At 34.7% G+C, this 20,024-nt stretch overlaps 2 protein-coding genes across 2 annotated transcripts; both read left to right on the forward strand.

Moving 5' to 3' along the window:
• The first annotated feature begins 1,680 nt into the window (after window positions 1-1,680).
• On the forward strand, window positions 1,681-6,657 carry LOC103975615 (cell number regulator 6). Its single transcript, XM_009390632.3, has 4 exons — window positions 1,681-2,052; window positions 2,209-2,323; window positions 4,679-4,944; window positions 6,077-6,657. The coding sequence occupies exons 1-4, from the start codon at window positions 1,939-1,941 to the stop codon at window positions 6,296-6,298; spliced, it is 717 nt and encodes a 238-aa protein (XP_009388907.2). The 5' UTR covers window positions 1,681-1,938; the 3' UTR covers window positions 6,299-6,657.
• A 2,528-nt stretch (window positions 6,658-9,185) lies between these two features.
• LOC135610454 (uncharacterized) lies at window positions 9,186-16,074 on the forward strand. Its single transcript, XM_065104977.1, has 9 exons — window positions 9,186-9,284; window positions 11,043-11,103; window positions 11,856-11,982; window positions 12,213-12,429; window positions 13,098-13,226; window positions 13,374-13,423; window positions 13,511-13,608; window positions 13,684-13,971; window positions 15,488-16,074. The coding sequence occupies exons 2-9, from the start codon at window positions 11,056-11,058 to the stop codon at window positions 15,974-15,976; spliced, it is 1,446 nt and encodes a 481-aa protein (XP_064961049.1). The 5' UTR covers window positions 9,186-9,284; window positions 11,043-11,055; the 3' UTR covers window positions 15,977-16,074.
• The last annotated feature ends 3,950 nt before the right edge of the window (window positions 16,075-20,024 follow it).

Raw genomic sequence — 20,024 nt, forward strand, 5'->3', positions numbered from 1 at the left:
AAGTAGATAATGCTATACTTTCCTAATAGTTTAAGCTTTTGAGAATTACTAATGACATATTTAAAACAATTATTGATCATCATATTTAAAACAATTATTCTTTATGCTCATATATGTACTTTAGGATTCTTATGCTTATGTCAATTATAATAAATGATGGCATATGATTCAAAGATTATAAAAGAAGTATATGGTTGTATAGATTTGATAAGAAAAAAATCACTATGTCAAATGCCTTTTTCTCAACATTAATCATATTTAAACATGATCATTTTTTATTATCACCGTGTTATCATCAAAAATTTATTGCCATATTTATAATTTTTGAAGGATAAATGATTAACATCTCATTTGATCAATTTTTTTTTTAAATGTCATCCCGATCTATGCATGATGGATTATTATAGAGGATAAATGACTGGACATATATCAATCAAAATCTTTACCAACAAATTAATAGATATCATTTTTATAATATTTATATGAAATTTGAGATGATCCACTTGGAAAATATAATTCTAACACATCCATTTTCATCCGCCATCAATATCGTAAGTGGATTGTTTCATTAGACAATTTAGCTACAAAAGGCCATACCAATTAGTTTTTACCGGATAATACTCCTCTATTAAAAGCTTATTCACGATTTTTTTTATAAATCTTAATTTTACCCTCTTATTAAATTGATTTGGATCAGTGAGTGAGTTCAAATTTGTCAATTTGTTCCCTTCCCTCCTAAACCACTTTTTCTTTGGAGTCTCCTCCTCCTTATTTCTTTCATACTCTTTTTCTTCCCAAATTAATTTAATATAATATTATATAATAAATCTAAAAGATTATATATATATATATATATATATATATGATGATTTTTTAGAAAATATTCATATTTTGAATATTTTTCAAAGATATCACTCTTTTGTTTATCGTCAAACAATACTTCTGATTTAGAAAATACCTATAATATCTCTCAAAAGTTTTTGAACCAAAATTTTTTGCTCATCTTTTTATTAGTTTTCAAATGTTACAGTGTTTTCATTTAGTAGTATTTTTTAATAGTATTTATAATATTTTTTATTAATATACTAAAAAAATAATAAACATTATTAAAAATACTATAAATAATATAATTTCATGTCTTTTTGATTATCATTGTTCATAGATTATTACAATATTATATTTTTAAGTTGATAGTTAGTTTTAGTTGAGGTTAGAAGTCTATTTAGATTATTTATAACATTTTTAAATAAATTTCATAGTATATTTGTTATGATGGCCAAAACATTGTAACTGATAAAAAATACTATAACAAACAAAAAAAAATTATGAAAGATAATATGTGTATATATATATATATAGGGTACTATTTAAAAAAAAAATAAAGATATTGATTGAAAATACCTAGAATATTGATATTTTCTAAAAAAACACCTATATATATATATATCTATTTATAAAAAACCTGAATAAATTCTAAATTGCAACAATCACTTTGTGGGTATTTGGGGATAAATTACTCTTATTTATTATCCCCTTTTTTTGTTGACTAAGCACGGGGAAGTCAAAATTATTGATCTAAAACGAAACCCGATCGGTAACGACCAACATGATGACCTGCCCGCATAAACCGACTCCTAAATACCGGGCGTGAAGACTAATAAATGACCCAAAGCGACGCCGTCGCAACTTATTCTCGTTTCATTTCGGTGCACTGCACGTCCCACCCAGTCGGAGTATGAACCACTTCCCCTCCCTTTCCAGATCTCATCTCCGTTAGGGTCTCCTCGCTTCCGATCTTAATCCGCTCTCGTCGATTCCTGGAGATCTGATCACCTAGAACTCGAGATCTAGTTCGCCTAGTCGCCTTTGCTACGGAATTGGTAACTTCTTTTCTTTTCTTCCTCCTCGGATCGTGTTCTGGTCGCTGCTGGGTCGAAGATGATGTCGGAGGAGCCGGTGCCGTCGAGGTACGTGAAGCTCACCAAGGAGCAGGATGCGCCGTTGGAGGAGATCCGCCCTGGGGAGCTCAATCAGCCAGTTCATGTTCCCCAGGTTAGGGTTTTAACGAAGAATTCTTATATGCTTAAGAGCGGTTGCTTCTGTTAAAATTCTGATCTCCGTCGTTTTTGGATACCACACATGGACGGAGTCTAACTTGATTTTGGAAAGATTTGCACTGTGTACTGATGCCGGCCTTTGATGCATCAGTTGGAGGTTCGTAGATGCGCCGAGTGCGGGCAACCCCTGCCGGAAAGCTATCAACCACCTGGTGATGAAGCTTGGACCACTGGAATCTGTGGTTGTTCTGAGGACCCTGAGAGCTGTAAGATCTGTCTTCCTACGTGCTCCATATAGAAGATATATTGGCGTAACAGAACGTTTAGAAGCTTTTCAAAGTTTAGACTGGTGCTAACCATTGAGTTTACTGTTACTTTTCCACATCTTACTATTTTCTTGGTCATATTTGACATTATGACCAAGAAAATTGACTAGAGACCTTCGTTGGCTTGGCTGCTCAATGCATGCCTAATTGTATGACTTAATTACTTAATAAGAACTGCTTGATGGCTAGCATGTTGGATGAATATCCATTTTCAGCTATGTAATAAATACTATGTTAGATGGTGCTAGATGGCTCAGCCAATAGTGATGAGAATGTCAGCGATTCTATTGATAGTGGCAGCTTTACGAAGAGACAAGAAAGTATAAGTTAGCTAGGTTGTGTTGGAATATGTGGACACCTAGACTACATGCTCAGCAAGTTTATGTTTATCAAGTTATCGTAATAACAATCAGAACCAGCGAGGATTGATGGAATCTGATGTGTACAAGCTCACTGTTCTTGAGAAAAAATTATCACAGTCCTTAAGGAGTAATTTTGTCTACCTATTGTTACGGGCTTTGGGCACATTTTCCCTCCAAGATACTATGAAACCGTGTTGCTTGACCATGCTGGCACATCAATTGAAAAGGGTATGCACTGGGTCACCTACATGCTCTATTCTTAGCCTTGTCGAGTGACCTGATCGCAAGGTATTATGTGCTGTCTATCAAACGATTTAATTGTGACGATACTCAGAGACCAAGGAATCTATGCTTGTTAAAATTTTCACTTTTCCATTCTGAATCCCCTCCAATTGTTATAGTTAGATATGAGAAAGAAGACTGTTGAGTCTCTTGGGTCATCAAACTTGTACGTTTAGGCTTCCATCATGATGAATTACATAACACAACCATTTTAGACGCTGGTTGATTTGAGGTAAGACAGCTTTATATTGGCATAACTGAGATTTGCGGCAATCTCTTCACTTTAAATGCTCTTCTTCTTTGAGACATGCTAATTAAATCAAAACTTAAAGCTTCTGCTGCATCCTTATATTACATTCTTTAATTTTTTTTTGCTATCTGATCACTGTGGGGTCAATCTTTAAAGTTTAAATTTTAATGAACAGAAAAATTGAGAAAAATCTTTAGATGGCTAGGAATCCAGACCTTGAATTAATTTGATTAAAGCATTGCATAATGGAATTAAGCATATGACTAAACCTTTTGAACTATCACATATATGGTTGTTAGAAGTTTAAAAATGTGAAAGCTATAATTTATTAAGCTACAGAGATTAAGTTATGTGTGACCCTAATGGCTGATCTTCCTGTCTTATGGAAAGCAAAACTATATACTGGTAAATCTCTTAGTTATGACCTTGAAATCAGGTCATGCTGATAGATGAAACAATGTTTACACTTTACAAATCTTGTTCTTGGTACATTGATACATCTTGGTGTTTTTGAGGTAAAAAGTAAGTACTCATGAGACTTTCTCTTTTATGGGTTCATATTCTCCTTGCAGTTTATTCCCTTGAAAACCACTTTGTGTTTGTCTAAGCCAAAAATGAAGCAATGAATTTTCTCAAGTATTGCATTTGGGATGTGGTATTTTGTCTCTATATGATTATGCCTTCTGGTATATGCACTTGATTAACATTACGTGCTGTACAGGAGTTGCACTCAATGAACAGCACAAGGTGGGTAAGTGTTGATTATATAAGTAGATGCTAGAAGAAACAAGACATTGTTTGCCACCTTGTCTGCTTCAGTGGGCACAACCATGAAATTCTTGTCTGTGTCATTGAAGAGGTGTCCGGAAAAGCTGGAAATGCCATGAATCTGATTAGAAAATATGCCATCATAACAATCGTTAGTGTTGGGACCGAGTGTCGGCAGATTATTGCCCTCTCAGTGGCCTATGAAATTGAATCTTACCATTCATTCTGAAGCTAGCAGACACAACCAGTATTCAAATCTCTCTCCCTCATCTGGTTATGATAAGTGTAATACATCCATTTCTGACGGGGATGTTTATAAGAAGAAGACATGCGACATAATTCTTGACAAAATGATAATACATCTATCAAGAAGGAAACTGAACGGATACTCCATGAAGAATACTCATTCGTAGACTAGTTGTATTTTTAGATGGATGTATAGTAAAATTTCTTTGGTACTTTGTTATCAGCTTTGTCAAAGACCACTTGCATTTGCTGGAATCTTATATGTTGATATGCATCTTATTCCATGATTATCTTCAAGAGATTTACAATGACACTAATTTTTCTACGAGTCCTATAATTTAATCGTATGTTTTTGACAATTTAAATAATGATCTTTTTGGATTATAGGTTGGACTGGTTTGTTCTGTCCTTGTGTGTTGTTTGGGCGCAATGTGGAGAGGCTTAGAGAAGATACACCATGGACAACTCCTTGTATTTGTCATGCTCTCTGTGTGGAAGGTGGTGTAGCACTTGCAGTTGCTACAGCAGTATTCCATGGTATTGACCCAAGAACATCGTTTTTGATTGGAGAAGGATTAGTCTTTGCTTGGTGGATGTGTGGTATCTACACTGGTATATTTAGGCAATCACTACAAAAGAAATATCATCTCAAGGTGAATTGCTTTTTCTTCTTTTTTCTCTGCTGACTGTGCTATTTGCCAATATGAACTTTGTTGTAACGGAAGTTCCACCTGCTCTTACTGGGAACAGTAGGAAACTCATTTAGTAAGCACTGCAGAAATGCAAAAAGTAATTTACATATGAATGCTGTTTGACCTTTTTATTTTTGTTCCATGTGTTTGCACATTTTCTTGTTAAGGAATTTTTTGCGAACACATGGATTTCTTTTTGATGGTTTCTATCTTGTTTATTGTACTAGCAAAGTATGCTGTATTAATTTTGCTATATTATATGGACATTGGCTCCTCTATAAACAATTGTTTAGAACATGCAGTCTGCTAAAATCACCTTTATGAATACAATAAAGGTGAATATTCAAGATTAACATAATACAAACGAGTACCATTTTCAGGGTTGTTTTAGGACTATACTACACTACTGCTTTTATATAGAAACTATTCTTGCATTATGCGGACTATCTTTAATTCAGACAGCTTTATGCAAAGGCCCTTTGACGCATCTACTTCATACTTCTTTAATTAATCAGAGTTAGACAATTGTACGATTGTTGGTCTTGGATATAGTTGTAGCAAATTCTTAAACTCAAAAAATCAGATTCAAGAGAAAGATAGTCAATTAATCGATTTTCAGTTGGAAATGATATATCTTTTGTGCTGTACGAGTATCATAGAAACATCTTAAATAGAAACTGTTCTTGTTTCACTTGAACATCTACAATAATTTTACTAATTAATGGTTAATCCATTACCCAGTAATTTTCTGCACAGGAAATTATCTCTCAGGTGCAACCTCATAATTTTTTCACAATTTTCCTAGAACATGACTTACCTTCTGGACACATTCTATCAGCAAAATTGAACATGTCCCATGAAAAATTAGAAATTGCTTGTATCCAACAGTTATAATTTTTTTTAACAATTTTAGTGCTTGTTATCATGAACTTGCATTGTTGGGCATTTTTATTACCAGAATGGTATGTGTTATACATGTGCTCATGTATTTTCTACACTGGTTACATTGAATACACGTGTAGCTGTCATCTCTTCTGAGATTGTCATTAGATTTGATCTTGGTTATTATAATGTTGTATTGTTGTGGTTCCAGAACTCCCCATGTGACCCTTGCATGGTCCATTGCTGCATGCACTGGTGTGCCATCTGCCAGGAGCACCGGGAAATGAAGGGTCGGTTATCTGATAATCTTGTAATGCCGATGACTGTTGTCAACCCACCACCTGTGCAGGAAATGAGCAACCGTAATTCAGAAGTCCCTGAGACTCCTCCCCAACAGACCCAGCACATTGAATTGGAGACACAAGCATTATAGTTTAATTGAAATCCATCATACATGTTCAAGTACATGAGGCAGCAGAAAAAAAGCTAAGTGATCAATCTTCTCTTATGGTTATATTCTTATTAAACTTGATGGCATCTCGATGACTATTGTCGAGCTTTTTGGCACCCCAAGAACACCTTTTTTTTTTATGTTACTTATTTTGATGCTTGCAGCTTATATAAGGGGCAAACCATGATTGTTAGTTTTGTAATCATTTTGGCCATTGTCCACGGACTATGTCATTATTGCAATCCATGATTATTAGCTTTGTAACCAAATTCTCCATTTTTCATCATGTCATTGCTACAGTGGTTCAGATTGATGCTAAGACTTCCTCATACTTCTGGGTTTGTCAGGAGTTTACCTGCCCATGTCTATTGTTTACTTGCTATATAATTTCTTTACTCTATGACAATGGAAGCGAGAAATTTTTGTTACATTAAATAGTGTATAAGATGATTGCATGTGGATTTAACCTGAGATATTACTTTGTGTCACAGTGTACTAACCGTTGGATGTTGTTGCAGATTTCTTAACTCAATGACAATGGAAGTGAGAAAATTTTATCATATTTAATAGTATATTGCCTGAGATCTTTTATTTGTCCAAAAATATACTAACCATTGGGATGTTCTTGCGGAGACAAATGATAGAAGTGATAAACGTGTCTTCTCGTTGTGTATGTAAGAGATTGTTGATGGCGTATACGCTCTTTTGGTATTTATTTTGTCTTCTGTTCATCTTGTTTGATGCGGATATTGTGGTGTCAAATCTCCCCAATTTTTTTTCTTACTGATAAAGAGGGATCTCTCATTTCATTTTGATAGCAAAGTTGGTTTGTTCACCTTGTTTTTCGATTTGTCGGGTTTCCTTCACTTTTCGATTTGTCGGGTTTCCTTAAGTGAATATAAATTTTAGAGTAGTCGAACTCTTTAATCGTTTTTTGATTATATTTTTGTATGATGAAGTCCCTCTTATGAGTCATTGATACTTATTCTTGGTATCTCTCTTGGAAGTATACAACTCTCGTATACTAATGATCAAGGTTTTAATTAAATGTAAAATTCGGTGCATGTATAGAAGATTTACCTTTATATTATCATGATATTTACTATTTAAATTCATATTCATTTTTATTATCATGTTGTTCATCAAAGTGGAGCTTCTAGTAGCTTTCAATTCTACCTTCGTATAGCTAAGTTTCTTATGGGATTTCTCCCGTGTGTATCGTATTGTCTCGAATTATTTCTGTCATGGTTCACTATATCATATTGTCTCTTGGTAATATTGTCATTACATTTTGATTTTTGTAGAATAAATTTAAACTATAATCTCCTTATGTGCGTCCTTCGTTACCTATGATTACATTCGCTCTTTTGTAATCAATTTTCATTCATCCTCTCTAGGATAGTTTTTCACTTAGTAGCTCTTCAAGTCTATTGACTTTATTTAAAAATGGTGTGTTGGGATCATATGCTCTTGCCCCTAGCATAATCTTTATTATGCATAACTATCTACTATTTGAATGGTAGCACTATAGTATTTTCTTCGAGAGTAGTCACATTCATATCTTTTTATTCCGTGCTAAGGTTTTTTAATCGTAATTTTGTTTCTGTAAGTTGAGTTGTCTTAGTCCCTTCATCAATTGTTTCGCCAAGATAAAGTGTATACGCATCAAAGCTTTTCTTAGATGGAGGAAAAAAAATATAAATTCATATCATTCTATAGATTCTGATGAAGTAAACGTATCCTGGACTTATTCTTTGTGAAAAAAATTAATAATTTTATAAGAAATTTTTTTAAAGATTTTTCTAAAAGATATTTGATTGGTTCTTAGTTAAAGTATTTTTATATTATATTATAAAATGTTCTTGATATTGCTAAAAACATTTCAACTCAATAAAAAATATTATGACTAATTTATTTTAGCAACATCATTATAATTATTTTGAAAAATATTGTACGCATACAAGTCAAATTATTTGAATGTTGATGGACTCAAGATATATTAAGAATATACTTATAAACCTTGCTCGAGTTTCAAATAGGTATGGTTCTTCATTTAAGATAATAAATATTCCGATAATTTGTGTTCTATATTAGCTCCATTGTTTTTTGGTAAATTTTCAAAAGCATTATATCTCTATTATAAAATACCGTATCAATAAGAAATCAACTGAAAAAACATTAGAAAAATATCTATGAACTTTGTTTATGTGTCATTATGTAAAAATATTAGAAAAATACCTATGGTTTCTATAACAAGTATATGAATCAATTTGATTTTTTTACTAAGTTAAAATAGTATAATACAGTAAGAAAACATATTGTAACTAAGAATCAATCTGATTCAATTAATCAGTTCATGTTATGGACCGACCCATAGAAAAAGAAAAAAAAATAGATAGGTGATTAAATGTTAAATTAAAGATAGAATTAGACAAAGAAAGGATCATTGATAGGGAAATCTGGTATCTTCCGAAAAGCTCAAGAAAAGTTTCTTTCTAAGAAATGGTCCTATTAATTTTTAAATCTAATAATGAATATTTTTTTAATCGGAAAAACTATTCCGCTGCGATCCTTAATAAAGGCAATATTGTACGCGGCTCAAGGCTTCGCCGCGGTTTGATGGGCCGGTTTAATTTCCTAATCAGCCGTTCAACTATTTGAACCGGGTGCCCAGCAGCCGACCCCGACAGTTGACCGGCGGCCCGGTCGGGTTACTTATTCATAAAGTAAAGAATATACTTCGACTACACATTCGTGGACTACCAACTGTCTACCTGCGCGTTGATTCAAGGAAATGAGTGACACGTGCTGGTTGGCATTGGGTAACTTGAAAAAGGGCATATTAAAAGGGCCCTCTCTTCCCCACGCAGAAAATCCCTTGTAACGTCCTATCGAACGGAGTTTGGAATCTCCTCGTCTCACGGGCTTCGCTCTCCCCGTCTCGTCCGCAGCGATCGCCGCTGGCCAGGTAAATATTCTCAGTTGGAGTGCTCTTTGTCCCAATTAGGGTTTTTGGAAGTCTCGTGATCGATGCTAGGAATCTGTGCATGAGGAAATTATGGAACCAATTGGGCGAGAAAACGAGAAATCTTATGATCTCGGAGCATGGGCGATTTTCTTCGTTCAACATATTAAGGAATTTGGTTTTTCGGGGCGTAATTTAAGGGCATTTTTTAAATATATATATCTTACACAATGGTAGTGGAACTTAGTCGTGAATTGAATTAAGTCGGCGCGTTTGTTTCTTCGTTTCCTTTTTCTAGATGTTCTCTTTTTTTTCTTTGAATATGATAGGAAACTTGAGATTCGGTGTTGTAGGCACGGGATGTAGTTGGACGAGTGATGATTGATTGATGGCATCTTTATGTAGTAGCATTGTATTTATTACATTCGATGAACATATAAGTACTGCTTGGAAATGCTTCAGTACGGTCATCAATTGCCTATATATCCATCTTTACATTTCCATTTCTTAACCATTCAACCTTGAATCCATAAAGCAGCTGGTGATCACACAAAATCCCAGGCCACTGCTTTCCACTTTTGCTATCCAACTTTTATTCAACAATTTCTTCATCCTTGTTGATTGTAGTATCGAGCTTACTTATCTGTATATGTTTTTTTCTTTATTTAAATGTTTTTTTTTATATTTCATACTGTAGTTCATGGTACAGAACTAGTGAATTGTTGGCAAGCTAGTATTTCCCATGGATTTCAAGAGGTTCATAACATTATTTTCAAGGAAAAAAAATCCATCGAAAACCTGAATTAGAATCATGGGTTCAAATCTATACATGCAATTAAACATTACTATTGAGGCATTGACTGTTAAAAGTATCTGAATCCATCTCTACATGAACTCAAAAGCTAGTCCCACTTCTGAAAGTTTAAATCATGGGTGGAGCTTTCATATGATGAAAACAATCAGGGAGAACAACTGAGAGATAAGTTTGGTTCTATTTTTGTTGGATGAAGCAACTAAGGTTGACTGGAAACAGTTAGCTTTTTTATGGGTTTGTGTCTCATAAAGAGTTTGAACTTACTGAAAATTTAATGATAAAGGGAGAGTCTTGATGAGAACCTTTGTCAATAATTGTTCTTTTAAAGTATTGCCAAGATATGCTTGTAGATGGGGCAAACATTTTTTTTAAGTTCAAGATATGCTACTTCTAAGTGGATAGTTGCAATATAATTATATATTTTAATTAATAATTTTCCTTTGCTAGGTCATGGCCTTGGACACTGTGATTGCAAGATTAAGATTTCATATTGCTGCATTATTTCATTCAATATGTTCATCCAGCACATGTAAATTTTCCTCTTCAATTTGTGTTTATGTTTTTTGCATCATTGAGAAAATGTTTGCTCTCTCCAATTGAAAATGTTTGCTCTCTCTTTCATGAATTTTAACTATCAGTAACTAGTATTTTTTGGGCTTATAAATATCTCTTTTCCTAAAACTTAATGACAGATTTGGATGGTTGACATTGTCATCTAGTTATAGACATTCTTTTCATATGTCATGCAGTGTGTTGTTTAGGGTATTTATTATTTAGTGAAATTGAGGTAATCATAAGGCTGAGTTGTGGATGACATCATTGCTGCTCGTGTGTCATATATTTTGGAAAAAAAATGAATTTCTTAATTTTTTTGCTTCAGCCATAATTATGTTTGGAGATAATAATCATAGTGATGAGTATTATTAATAGTCTTCTAATGCATGTAGGATTTTGTTGACTATGGAGGAAAGTTCCTCTAGAAGGAGGGAGTCAACTTTTAGTTTAGCGGTAAGGACTATCAGTGAGTGCTGTTCTGTGAACTATGCATTTCCAACTCTTTGAACAAAGTTATGTAAGATATTAATGAATATTATGTGACAGTTATTTCTCATCCTTTTTGCCTAGCTCTTTCATTTGATAATTTTGTTCATATTTTGGTCAGGTTGATATATATGCTTCATTTCTTGAATGTACAGCATTTTAATGTTTGAGAATTATATGGTAGAATATCATTTTGACTTGGTTCAGTTCAAATATTATTCATTCTGGACATTATGCAATTAGATTCATGAAATACCCATCACACTCTTTATGCATATGTGTATGCCCATATTTTATCTAAATCATCAGCAAATTGTAGTTATCCATGAATTATTTTTGTTGACCATGTAGTGTTTCAGTTGGAAGAAAATTGGTGAAGTTCATATGTTAATGTTAGACGTGCAGTTTGAGTTCTTTGACTATGTGATATATGTATGTGTGTGTGTGTGTGTGTATTGTGTATATCACATATCTGGTGTACCTCTATCAAAAGTGGTAAGCACTTCATATAATTTCTCAAAATGCTCCTGAGGTTCGTTCTCCAGCCTTCTTAAACCATGGTTATTTTTAATGTACTCCTTTTTTCTATTTAATAAACCACAATCAGTTGAGAATATTTTCTGTTTGGAGTATTTGAATAGATAAATGTAAGAACTTAACCTTTTGCATTAGCATTTTAACACTATTACCACTATATTGGAAACTATCAATTCTTCCAGGTTCATGATGATTATTCAGCAAGTGAGGTGCAACAACTTTTTACTGCCATCCCAGCTCTCAACGAGGCTGCTTCATATCTTGCACATACAACATCATATTTTACTCGCTGCTTTCCAGGATCTGCTGGTTTGTCCCTCTCAAAAATTTAAACTTCACATACCAATATTTCTTCTGTTTGGCAATTGCCCTGTCCAAATTTCTTCATTCACATGTTTTTCTAATCAAAATGTTCAAGTGAAATGTGTGATCAGTATTTTCTTGTTTCTATTTTTAGTCTTGTTCCTCCAATTGATTTGAAGTATATATGCAGTTATTTGACATTCATACTGCATGACATCTGGTTGTTCATTCTGCAGGAGATGTTGAACCCGATGAAGGACAGGAACTAATGACTCTGGTTTCAGAACAAGACACTAGGTCACTGTACGAGAGGGAGTCTACTGTTTCCGAACAAGTTGGTGATGACAACACTTCCTCATCTTTAAATGAGGAAACGAGTGCAAGTTCTGTTGGAAGTTCATCTCCATGGTTGTCAGCTCGTATTTTCCAAAATGGATCTTCAATATTCAAAGAGTACGAATGCTCAATTAACTACACTCGCAAGAACTATAGAAAATGAAGATTTCTTGCAGAATTTATTTTCTTGAAATTCCTGATCATATGTTTAATATGATGCTGATAGAGAAGACTTACTGGCAGATCTAGTTTAATATCATTTATAATTCAACATTTGTTTAACATATGTTGAATTATAAATGGCATGATAAGTACATACAAAATGCATTTACTAAAAGAAATAAAATGATAATAATGGAGAATTGTTTTGGTTGATTTCCTTTTTTGTCTTGGTTGTCTTGGTTGATTTACTATCACTACAGAGATGTCAGGCCTGTGCTTGTGGTTATGAACCCATGAACCTCAGTCCATTAATTTACAATGGTGCAAGTCCAAGGTTCTCTCCCTCAAGGTCCTTATACTTGACAACAATAGTTGCTTCAGCCTCTTCGTATTACTCTCCTGATATTTTACCTAACTTTAAATTGTATGTTCCTTGATATCAATTTCTTTTGTTTTGAATACAAAATTCTTTCAATTGTCAACTACACTAAAATTCATTTATGTAGGATAAAGTCTTCAGCAAGTGAAGATGCTTCATGAGTGTCCTAGAATTATGTTGGTGCTCGGACATGTGACCTCTAAAAGTATTTATATGTTTACATATCTTAGCATTGTGTCTACAGCCTTGTCGATAGAGCACGAAAAACAGTTCGTGGTTCAGCAGATGACATAGGATGGCTACAGCAAGCTACAGACATGCCTCCTGTTGAAGATGGAACTAAACGATTTCAGGAGATACTTGAGAGTATAAGGTTGGACAATCCTATATATTGAGTAGTCCCCTATATTCTAGTATGTTTTCACTTATGAAAATTGGAATTTTTATGATGTAATATATGTAATTAGGAGATTATGGAACTAAACATTTTTATGATGTAACCGATGTCTTTCCTTGCCAGAAATAACGAGCATAAATTGCCAAACTCTGTGGTTTACTTGTTGGTTCCAGGTAACCTTTTAAAAGGGCAGAAACAGTTTTTTGACTTCAAATCATGTTTTTCAGTTTTCCCCACTCATGGAGTATTATTTCTGATAGGTCTTTTCAGCAATCATGGACCCCTGTACTTTGTCAATACAAAAACATACTTTTCAAAGATGGGTCTAGCTTGCCACATTGCTAGAATACACAGTGAGGTAGTTTTTATTAGGGGCTTTTGAATTTTACTTGGTTAAGAACACTTTACATTGTTATGTGATTTCTGCTATCAGGCTTCGGTTGAAAAAAATGCCCGAGAGATAAAACAGTACATTGAAGAAATCTTTTGGGGTTCACGGAAGCGCGTGTTACTTCTCGGGCACAGCAAGGGAGGAGTTGATGCTGCAGCTGCATTATCTTTGTACTGGTCTGATTTGAAGGATAAGGTTGCTGGACTAGCATTGGCTCAAAGTCCTTATGGGGGAAGCCCAATTGCCTCAGATATTTTGCGTGAAGGACAGCTTGGAGACTATGTTAGTCTACGAAAAATCATGGAAGTTCTGATATGCAAAATCATTAAGGTAATTTACCTAAAATCATTTTTGCATTCAAGCAAATTTGAACTTTTATAAATTGTAATCAGATGAATTTCTGCCATTTGACACTAACTAGTAAGATAACATTTAGAATAGGAAGAACTACTTATGCTATATGGAAGCCTGCTTATGCAAAACAGAGACTAGCTATTCTGATCTTAATGTCTAGTGTTTTGAGGGAGGATTCATTAATCCGGTTATGATGTTTATATACAAGTTAAGGCTGTACATGGACTTGATTCAGCAGATTGGATCGATCTGAGTCCAATCCAAATGTTCAGCCTGATATGATCTTATCCAACCTGATGTCTCTAATGTTTCTGCTTAGTACTGATCTATAAATGATCTGGTTGAGTTGGAAATCAAATTTGAAAATCCGATCCACGTTGATTATTTCTCTACATCTTTTTATTAGCATACTAGACCGTTGCCATTAGATCAATCACTTGTCTAATAGTGGATTGTATTTTTAATTAAACATCATGTTTATTATTTGGTCATATTGGGCTATAAATGAAGTGATATGAGTCAAATATAGTTGTTAATTGTATTGTTGGATTAGGTCACTAGTCTGATGGTCAGAAGAAATGCCAATTCATTTCTGGTTTAAATGGGAATTTGTTTGACTATTCATTGACACAATTAAGATGTAAGAAAAGTTAAGCCATTACTCATTGAAGTTTGAACTTTTTGTCTATTTGAGCATTTCACATATATAAATTCAGGACTATAGAATGAAGTGTTCGCACGTGTTATGAGTGCAGACATGATCTGATCTTATATAGAGTCAACTATGAATTATGAATACATTAGCCTATCATTTTATTCATGTCAATACTTGGGTGGGTATCATGAAGAGCTGTACTAATCTCTAAAATTGATGAACTTTTGTACAATAATGTCATGGACCTCATATTTGTGATATTTTCTCAGTTAAGCATGTGTTAGCACATTAACCTAATTATTATATGTATGTAAACACTAGAGCCTGATACCTATAAAAGTTGATTCTTCTGGAGCAATACTGCAAAAGCTGATGGTATTTTATAATCAACAACAGTTACCAAATTTTGTCCTACAATAATTGTCTGTGGTAAGCAGGGATTTCTGTTGAGGTGGATAATGATGCTGTTGCAGGAGATGCAAGCACACAAAAACACTCCAGTCACCACTAATAATCTTTGAAAACTTTCCATTGCTCAAGCGTTGCCAATTCTATCAAAAACACAGGCTAATGAAAAATGTGAACTGATTAAAAGATACAGATGGCATTGTTAATATCACTTCTGTATCTCAGTGGGAAGATATAGGAGATGAAATTATTGTTGTCTTTCCTTCCAAAAGGAAAAGGGTATTCTTGGATTTTCTTTTTGTTTCTATCAAAAATTTTTTTTGGTATTTTGTTGGTTGTGATGTTAGATCACAGTGATTATTTCATTTGTATCTTTTCTAAATGTTTAGTTCTATCCAGACCTACTTTAACTTTAATGGGTGTATGCAGGGTGATTTGCAGGCACTAGAAGATCTGACATATGAGAGAAGGAAAGAGTTTTTGAGAAAACACCCATTACCACAAGAACTTCCTGTTGTTTCCTTCCATACAGAAGCAGGCATTGTGCCTGGCGTCCTCGCTACCTTATCTCCAGTGGCACATGCTGAGCTTCCTATCATCACATCCCTCGCAGACGGTCAACCCGCCAAGCTTCCAGTGGTTATGCCACTTGGGGCTGCAATGGCTGCATGTGCACAGCTACTTCAGGTCAGATACAGAGAGAAAAGTGACGGCCTTGTGACACGGAGAGATGCTGAGGTTCCTGGTTCTGTTGTAGTACGACCTGAGCAGAAGCTTGACCATGCTTGGATGGTATATTCATCCCCGAACAATGAACCTGTTGAAACGGATGCATCCAAAGTTTGCGAGGCCCTTCTCACATTGCTCGTGGAGGTTGCACAGAAGAGAAGGCATGAAATTTCCAACAAAGATGAATAATATGAACTAAGATGTGATAGCGTCCCATCCTATTGTATATTTAATTCGTTCAGGCTGATATATACAATATTCAATTTCATAGAATGTTCACGAGGATATGAGTGCCTCTGATTCAGCTTTCTTTTCCAATTGAATACAAAGAAAAAGGCCTTGTAACATGGCCAAAGAGAAAGAAGTCGACCGTCATGTATTGTCATAACGAAAGCATTCCATTTACCTGTAAAGAGTCAGATGTGTTCATAAGCAGTTAATTAGACACTTTGTAGCCGATGTAACGCAGTCATTTTGATAAGCCTTATGTATGTGGTGGACTTCCATAAAGTTGTACCTAATGCATGTTCTTTTCCAAGCATTATGCTTGGTTGATATTTACTTAACTCGTATTTTTTGGAAGCTCAATGTTTTGGATATCACTCGGATGGAATCAGTTCGCAGTCGCTGACAGATTCTTCGTAGATGGTCTTCGAGGCCATACATTGATCTTTTACCAAACTCCAGTGCTACAAGACACTGTTAATTTAATGAGCGTCAAGCGAGTTTGCTTGTTTCCTTGTTTTATTCTCTTTCAGAAACGAATCTGCAAGGCAGCGCAACACGATGAATGAGTCGGTGAAATAGCTGCTCCTGTCTCAGCATTGTCGTAGATGTTCTTCTCTTTGAAGGGACACTTCTTCTCAACACCTGGGAATGATACAGGTGAGGCCTCCCTTTGTGCCATCCTCAATCCGATCAATTTTCTCATGTTTTCCTTGCCAAAACAGAGGCCCTACTGGTCCGGATAATGAGATGAATTGTATCCTCTCTCTCTGTCCCCTTCGACTTGATGTAAAGTTGATGTAACAGCTCAAGGGAACAAAGGGTACAAAACCAGAGGCCATGCCCCCACACACACCATTTTCTCCTTTATTTCTCTCCACTGGTCTCACTCTCGGGACAGGGACTACCGCTCGCCCATGTCTCGGAAATCTTTGGGCAATGCATCGAACAAGTAGAAGATACACTTCATGAGCAGGTAGAAGAGACCCTCCACGTTTTAATTCTGAAGAATCTGTCACAGTCTGTGGCATCCTATGAGTGTGGTGAGGTATCGACATCCACCACGGTTAATGATGAATGTGTCCAAAGACACTATACTTTTCTTGTCGAAAAATTATATATCATATCAGGTGTATGGAGAAGGGAATACACCGACCGACTAATTAATTAGCTCAATTTGTCAGATTTTATAGACAAGAATATTCTCTTGAGCTCATACATAAGTAGTATATTCATCTTTAGGAAAACAAAAATGGAATCGAATAATTAGAACTCATCCTATTTCATTAAATGTACCACTTATTGTTCCAGTGGTTTCTTTACAAAAAGAAAAAGAAAACATAGATTATAATTTTAAATGAATGCATCTGTTTCCTTTCTTCTTAGAGGATATCAAAATTTAAAAGGCAAAAACATCAGAGAGTTTGGTGCCCTTGAAATAACTTGATAAAACATCAATATCATGCACAATGATAGGAACAATCCTTCAATCTTCTTCAATTGCTTACATTGGGTGCAAAATAATAATGGATGGTGACTTGTTAACTAACTCATTTTGACATCTCTAAGCTTGAAAAGTCATCATCAAGATTTAGAATATACAATACATTAACTAAACTCATTAAAAGCTAGACAATTGGGATCTTTAGCTGCAAAAATAGATCCAACTCATCAGTGACTGCAACACCTTTTCTGCAAAATTTTCTGATGAACTCAGCACCCCCAATGGAATTTCTTCTAATCTCTTTCTTTAATAATAGAACCTTACCATTCACGATCCTTATTTTATTATTTACAATCACCATCATCACAATCCCTATTTTGTTATTTTATTATGCATGAAGTTGTCTTCATGCACCATCATCATTATCATGATCACCGTCGCCATCATCACCATACTTTGTTTCGGTACTTTCCTCTTTCCATGATCCCTTTCACTTCTTTTCGTTGCCTTCTTGTCTATCTTCTTCCTCTCACTCGTCTCTTTTATGTTTTGTGACCACCTTGTCTTTTAGTTTAGGTGAAGACTCTGAATCTATCAATTAAACGTAATATCTACTTTGCAGTGAACAACCTCTCCACCTCCGACTTCATCATTTTCTCATTACTAAAGCGAGTGAGGAAGTTCTGAGATTGGGTAATGCATCTAACCTATGGAGGATGCACCAGCTCCAACAGCACCTCCCAAGATATCATCATGACAGAAAGACATACTTTCTCACATAGTCTTATCTAATCCTTTCATTGTATGGGACTGTTATTTACCTTGGAACTTCTTTTCATAGAGAAAAAAAGGAACTGTTATTTACCATGGAATTCAATCTTAGATGTTGCAGCTGTTAGGTCTTCAATGTTAGATTATATAGTATTATTTAATTAAATAAGACATATTATTAATATGATTGAATTTCAGTTATTGATCAATAGAAAAAAAGTTTAAAATTCTATAAGATTGCCTATGCTTACATTTAATATGATAGAAGATAAGATTTTTCTTTGCATCGATCTAAGATTGGTATGAAAAGCGGCTTCGCTCTTGCCTTTGGCCAGCGACCAACGCCGTTGAGAAAAGCGAAGCTTCGCCCTTGCCTCCGGCTAGCAACCGCTGCAGCCACATTCCTAAGAGGCTCCACGGCCAATTCTCATCTTCCTCACTGCGGTAGCCTTTGCTGATCTGCCAATAGTCGACAGACTTAAGGAGAACGAAAGGCGGACTTAAGGAGAACGAAGGGAACGCTTGTGCCCTCACAACAACAGCAATCGCAAGCCTCACGCTTGTAAATCATTCTTGATATCCTTGTCAGGAGCACCGGGGATATGATACAGGAGCACCGGGGATATGATACAGGAGCACCGGGGACATGATAGAAGATAAGTTTCCTGAGAAAATCTCGAGGAAAATCCTCTCTCTATTTTGTTTTAATGTATTTAAGCTTCTTCACTTCTCCAATAAAGCTTCTTCAATAAAGCTTCTTCAATAATTATTCTTATCTTCTATTCTTTCCTTCATGATAGTGGTAAAAGAGGCATATGATGAACTTCTTTCTACCATAAAAGAAAAGTTAAAGGCGGGCTATATCGACTACCCTTCCTGCTTTTTTCCAAAATAGAAAAATATTTGAAAGAAAGAAAGAAAAAACCAAAAAACAAATCGAAGAGAGCCTTTAAGCTTTGCTTGTGCTGACCATTCTCCAACTTTCTCGAGGAGCTTCATGAGGTCTAAGTGAAGGAAAAACATATTAGTGGTGGGGGGAAAGTTCACCCCTAAGTATAACTCGTCATGTGGTTGCCCGATGATCATCACAAGGGACGAGACTCAGATAATATGACAATGACCTAAGCATAGCAACAAAGGTGAATCAAAAAAAAATATTCTATTTATATCGTAAATTATTTCTTCGAGCTCAACCTACTATAAAGCTTATTAATTTAGTATTATCAGAATCAATTATTATTCACCTATAACTCTACTTTCTATTTGAGTAGATTGAAAATCTCACCTGATCTTTTTAAAGTTGATTCCTCGATGAATATTCCAATCATCTTGAAACTCATATCCACACAATCTATGATGAAAGTGATGGAGACATCGAGAACCACACTTCCAAACAAAATATCCGAGGAGATAAAGTTAGTGGTTGAAGTGTTACCTCAAAATAAAATAATGGTAGAAACAATGAGTGCAAAATAAAGAAAACGTACACTCCTACACAAATAATGTTAGATTATCACCCCAAGAACTTAAATCACATGTCCACATGTTAAAGGTATGGCGTGAGCTAGCTTTCTATCGCAAAAAAAAATATTCTAACTTCTAAACAAATTCAAATAATATAAAAAAATATCTTGTATATTTTATCTAGACATTAATTTTCGAATCCTCGTCTTTTGTTAATTTGCATGACAAACAAAACACAAATGTTCAAAATTATTATCATCCAATTCCTCAAATTCAAAAGACATAAATCTTCATTGGTAGTTTGGAGATTGGATGTGCTAAGCTGAGATTAAT

This window comes from Musa acuminata, chromosome BXJ2-4, assembly GCF_036884655.1.
Source record: "Musa acuminata AAA Group cultivar baxijiao chromosome BXJ2-4, Cavendish_Baxijiao_AAA, whole genome shotgun sequence".
Taxonomy (NCBI): Eukaryota; Viridiplantae; Streptophyta; class Magnoliopsida; order Zingiberales; family Musaceae; genus Musa; species Musa acuminata.

What these genes read in the sequence shown, in the direction of transcription:
- LOC135610454 (XM_065104977.1), top strand. Translation starts at nt 11,056, where the DNA reads ATGGAGGAAAGTTCCTCTAGAAGGAGGGAGTCAACTTTTAGTTTAGCG. An exon ending in GGATCTTCAATATTCAAAGA is followed by an intron (nt 12,430 to 13,097) that starts GTACGAATGCTC and finishes TTGTGTCTACAG; the next exon opens with CCTTGTCGATAGAGCACGAA. An exon ending in TTGCTAGAATACACAGTGAG is followed by an intron (nt 13,609 to 13,683) that starts GTAGTTTTTATT and finishes TTCTGCTATCAG; the next exon opens with GCTTCGGTTGAAAAAAATGC.
- LOC103975615 (XM_009390632.3), top strand. Translation starts at nt 1,939, where the DNA reads ATGATGTCGGAGGAGCCGGTGCCGTCGAGGTACGTGAAGCTCACCAAG. An exon ending in AGCCAGTTCATGTTCCCCAG is followed by an intron (nt 2,053 to 2,208) that starts GTTAGGGTTTTA and finishes TTGATGCATCAG; the next exon opens with TTGGAGGTTCGTAGATGCGC. An exon ending in AAAAGAAATATCATCTCAAG is followed by an intron (nt 4,945 to 6,076) that starts GTGAATTGCTTT and finishes TTGTGGTTCCAG; the next exon opens with AACTCCCCATGTGACCCTTG.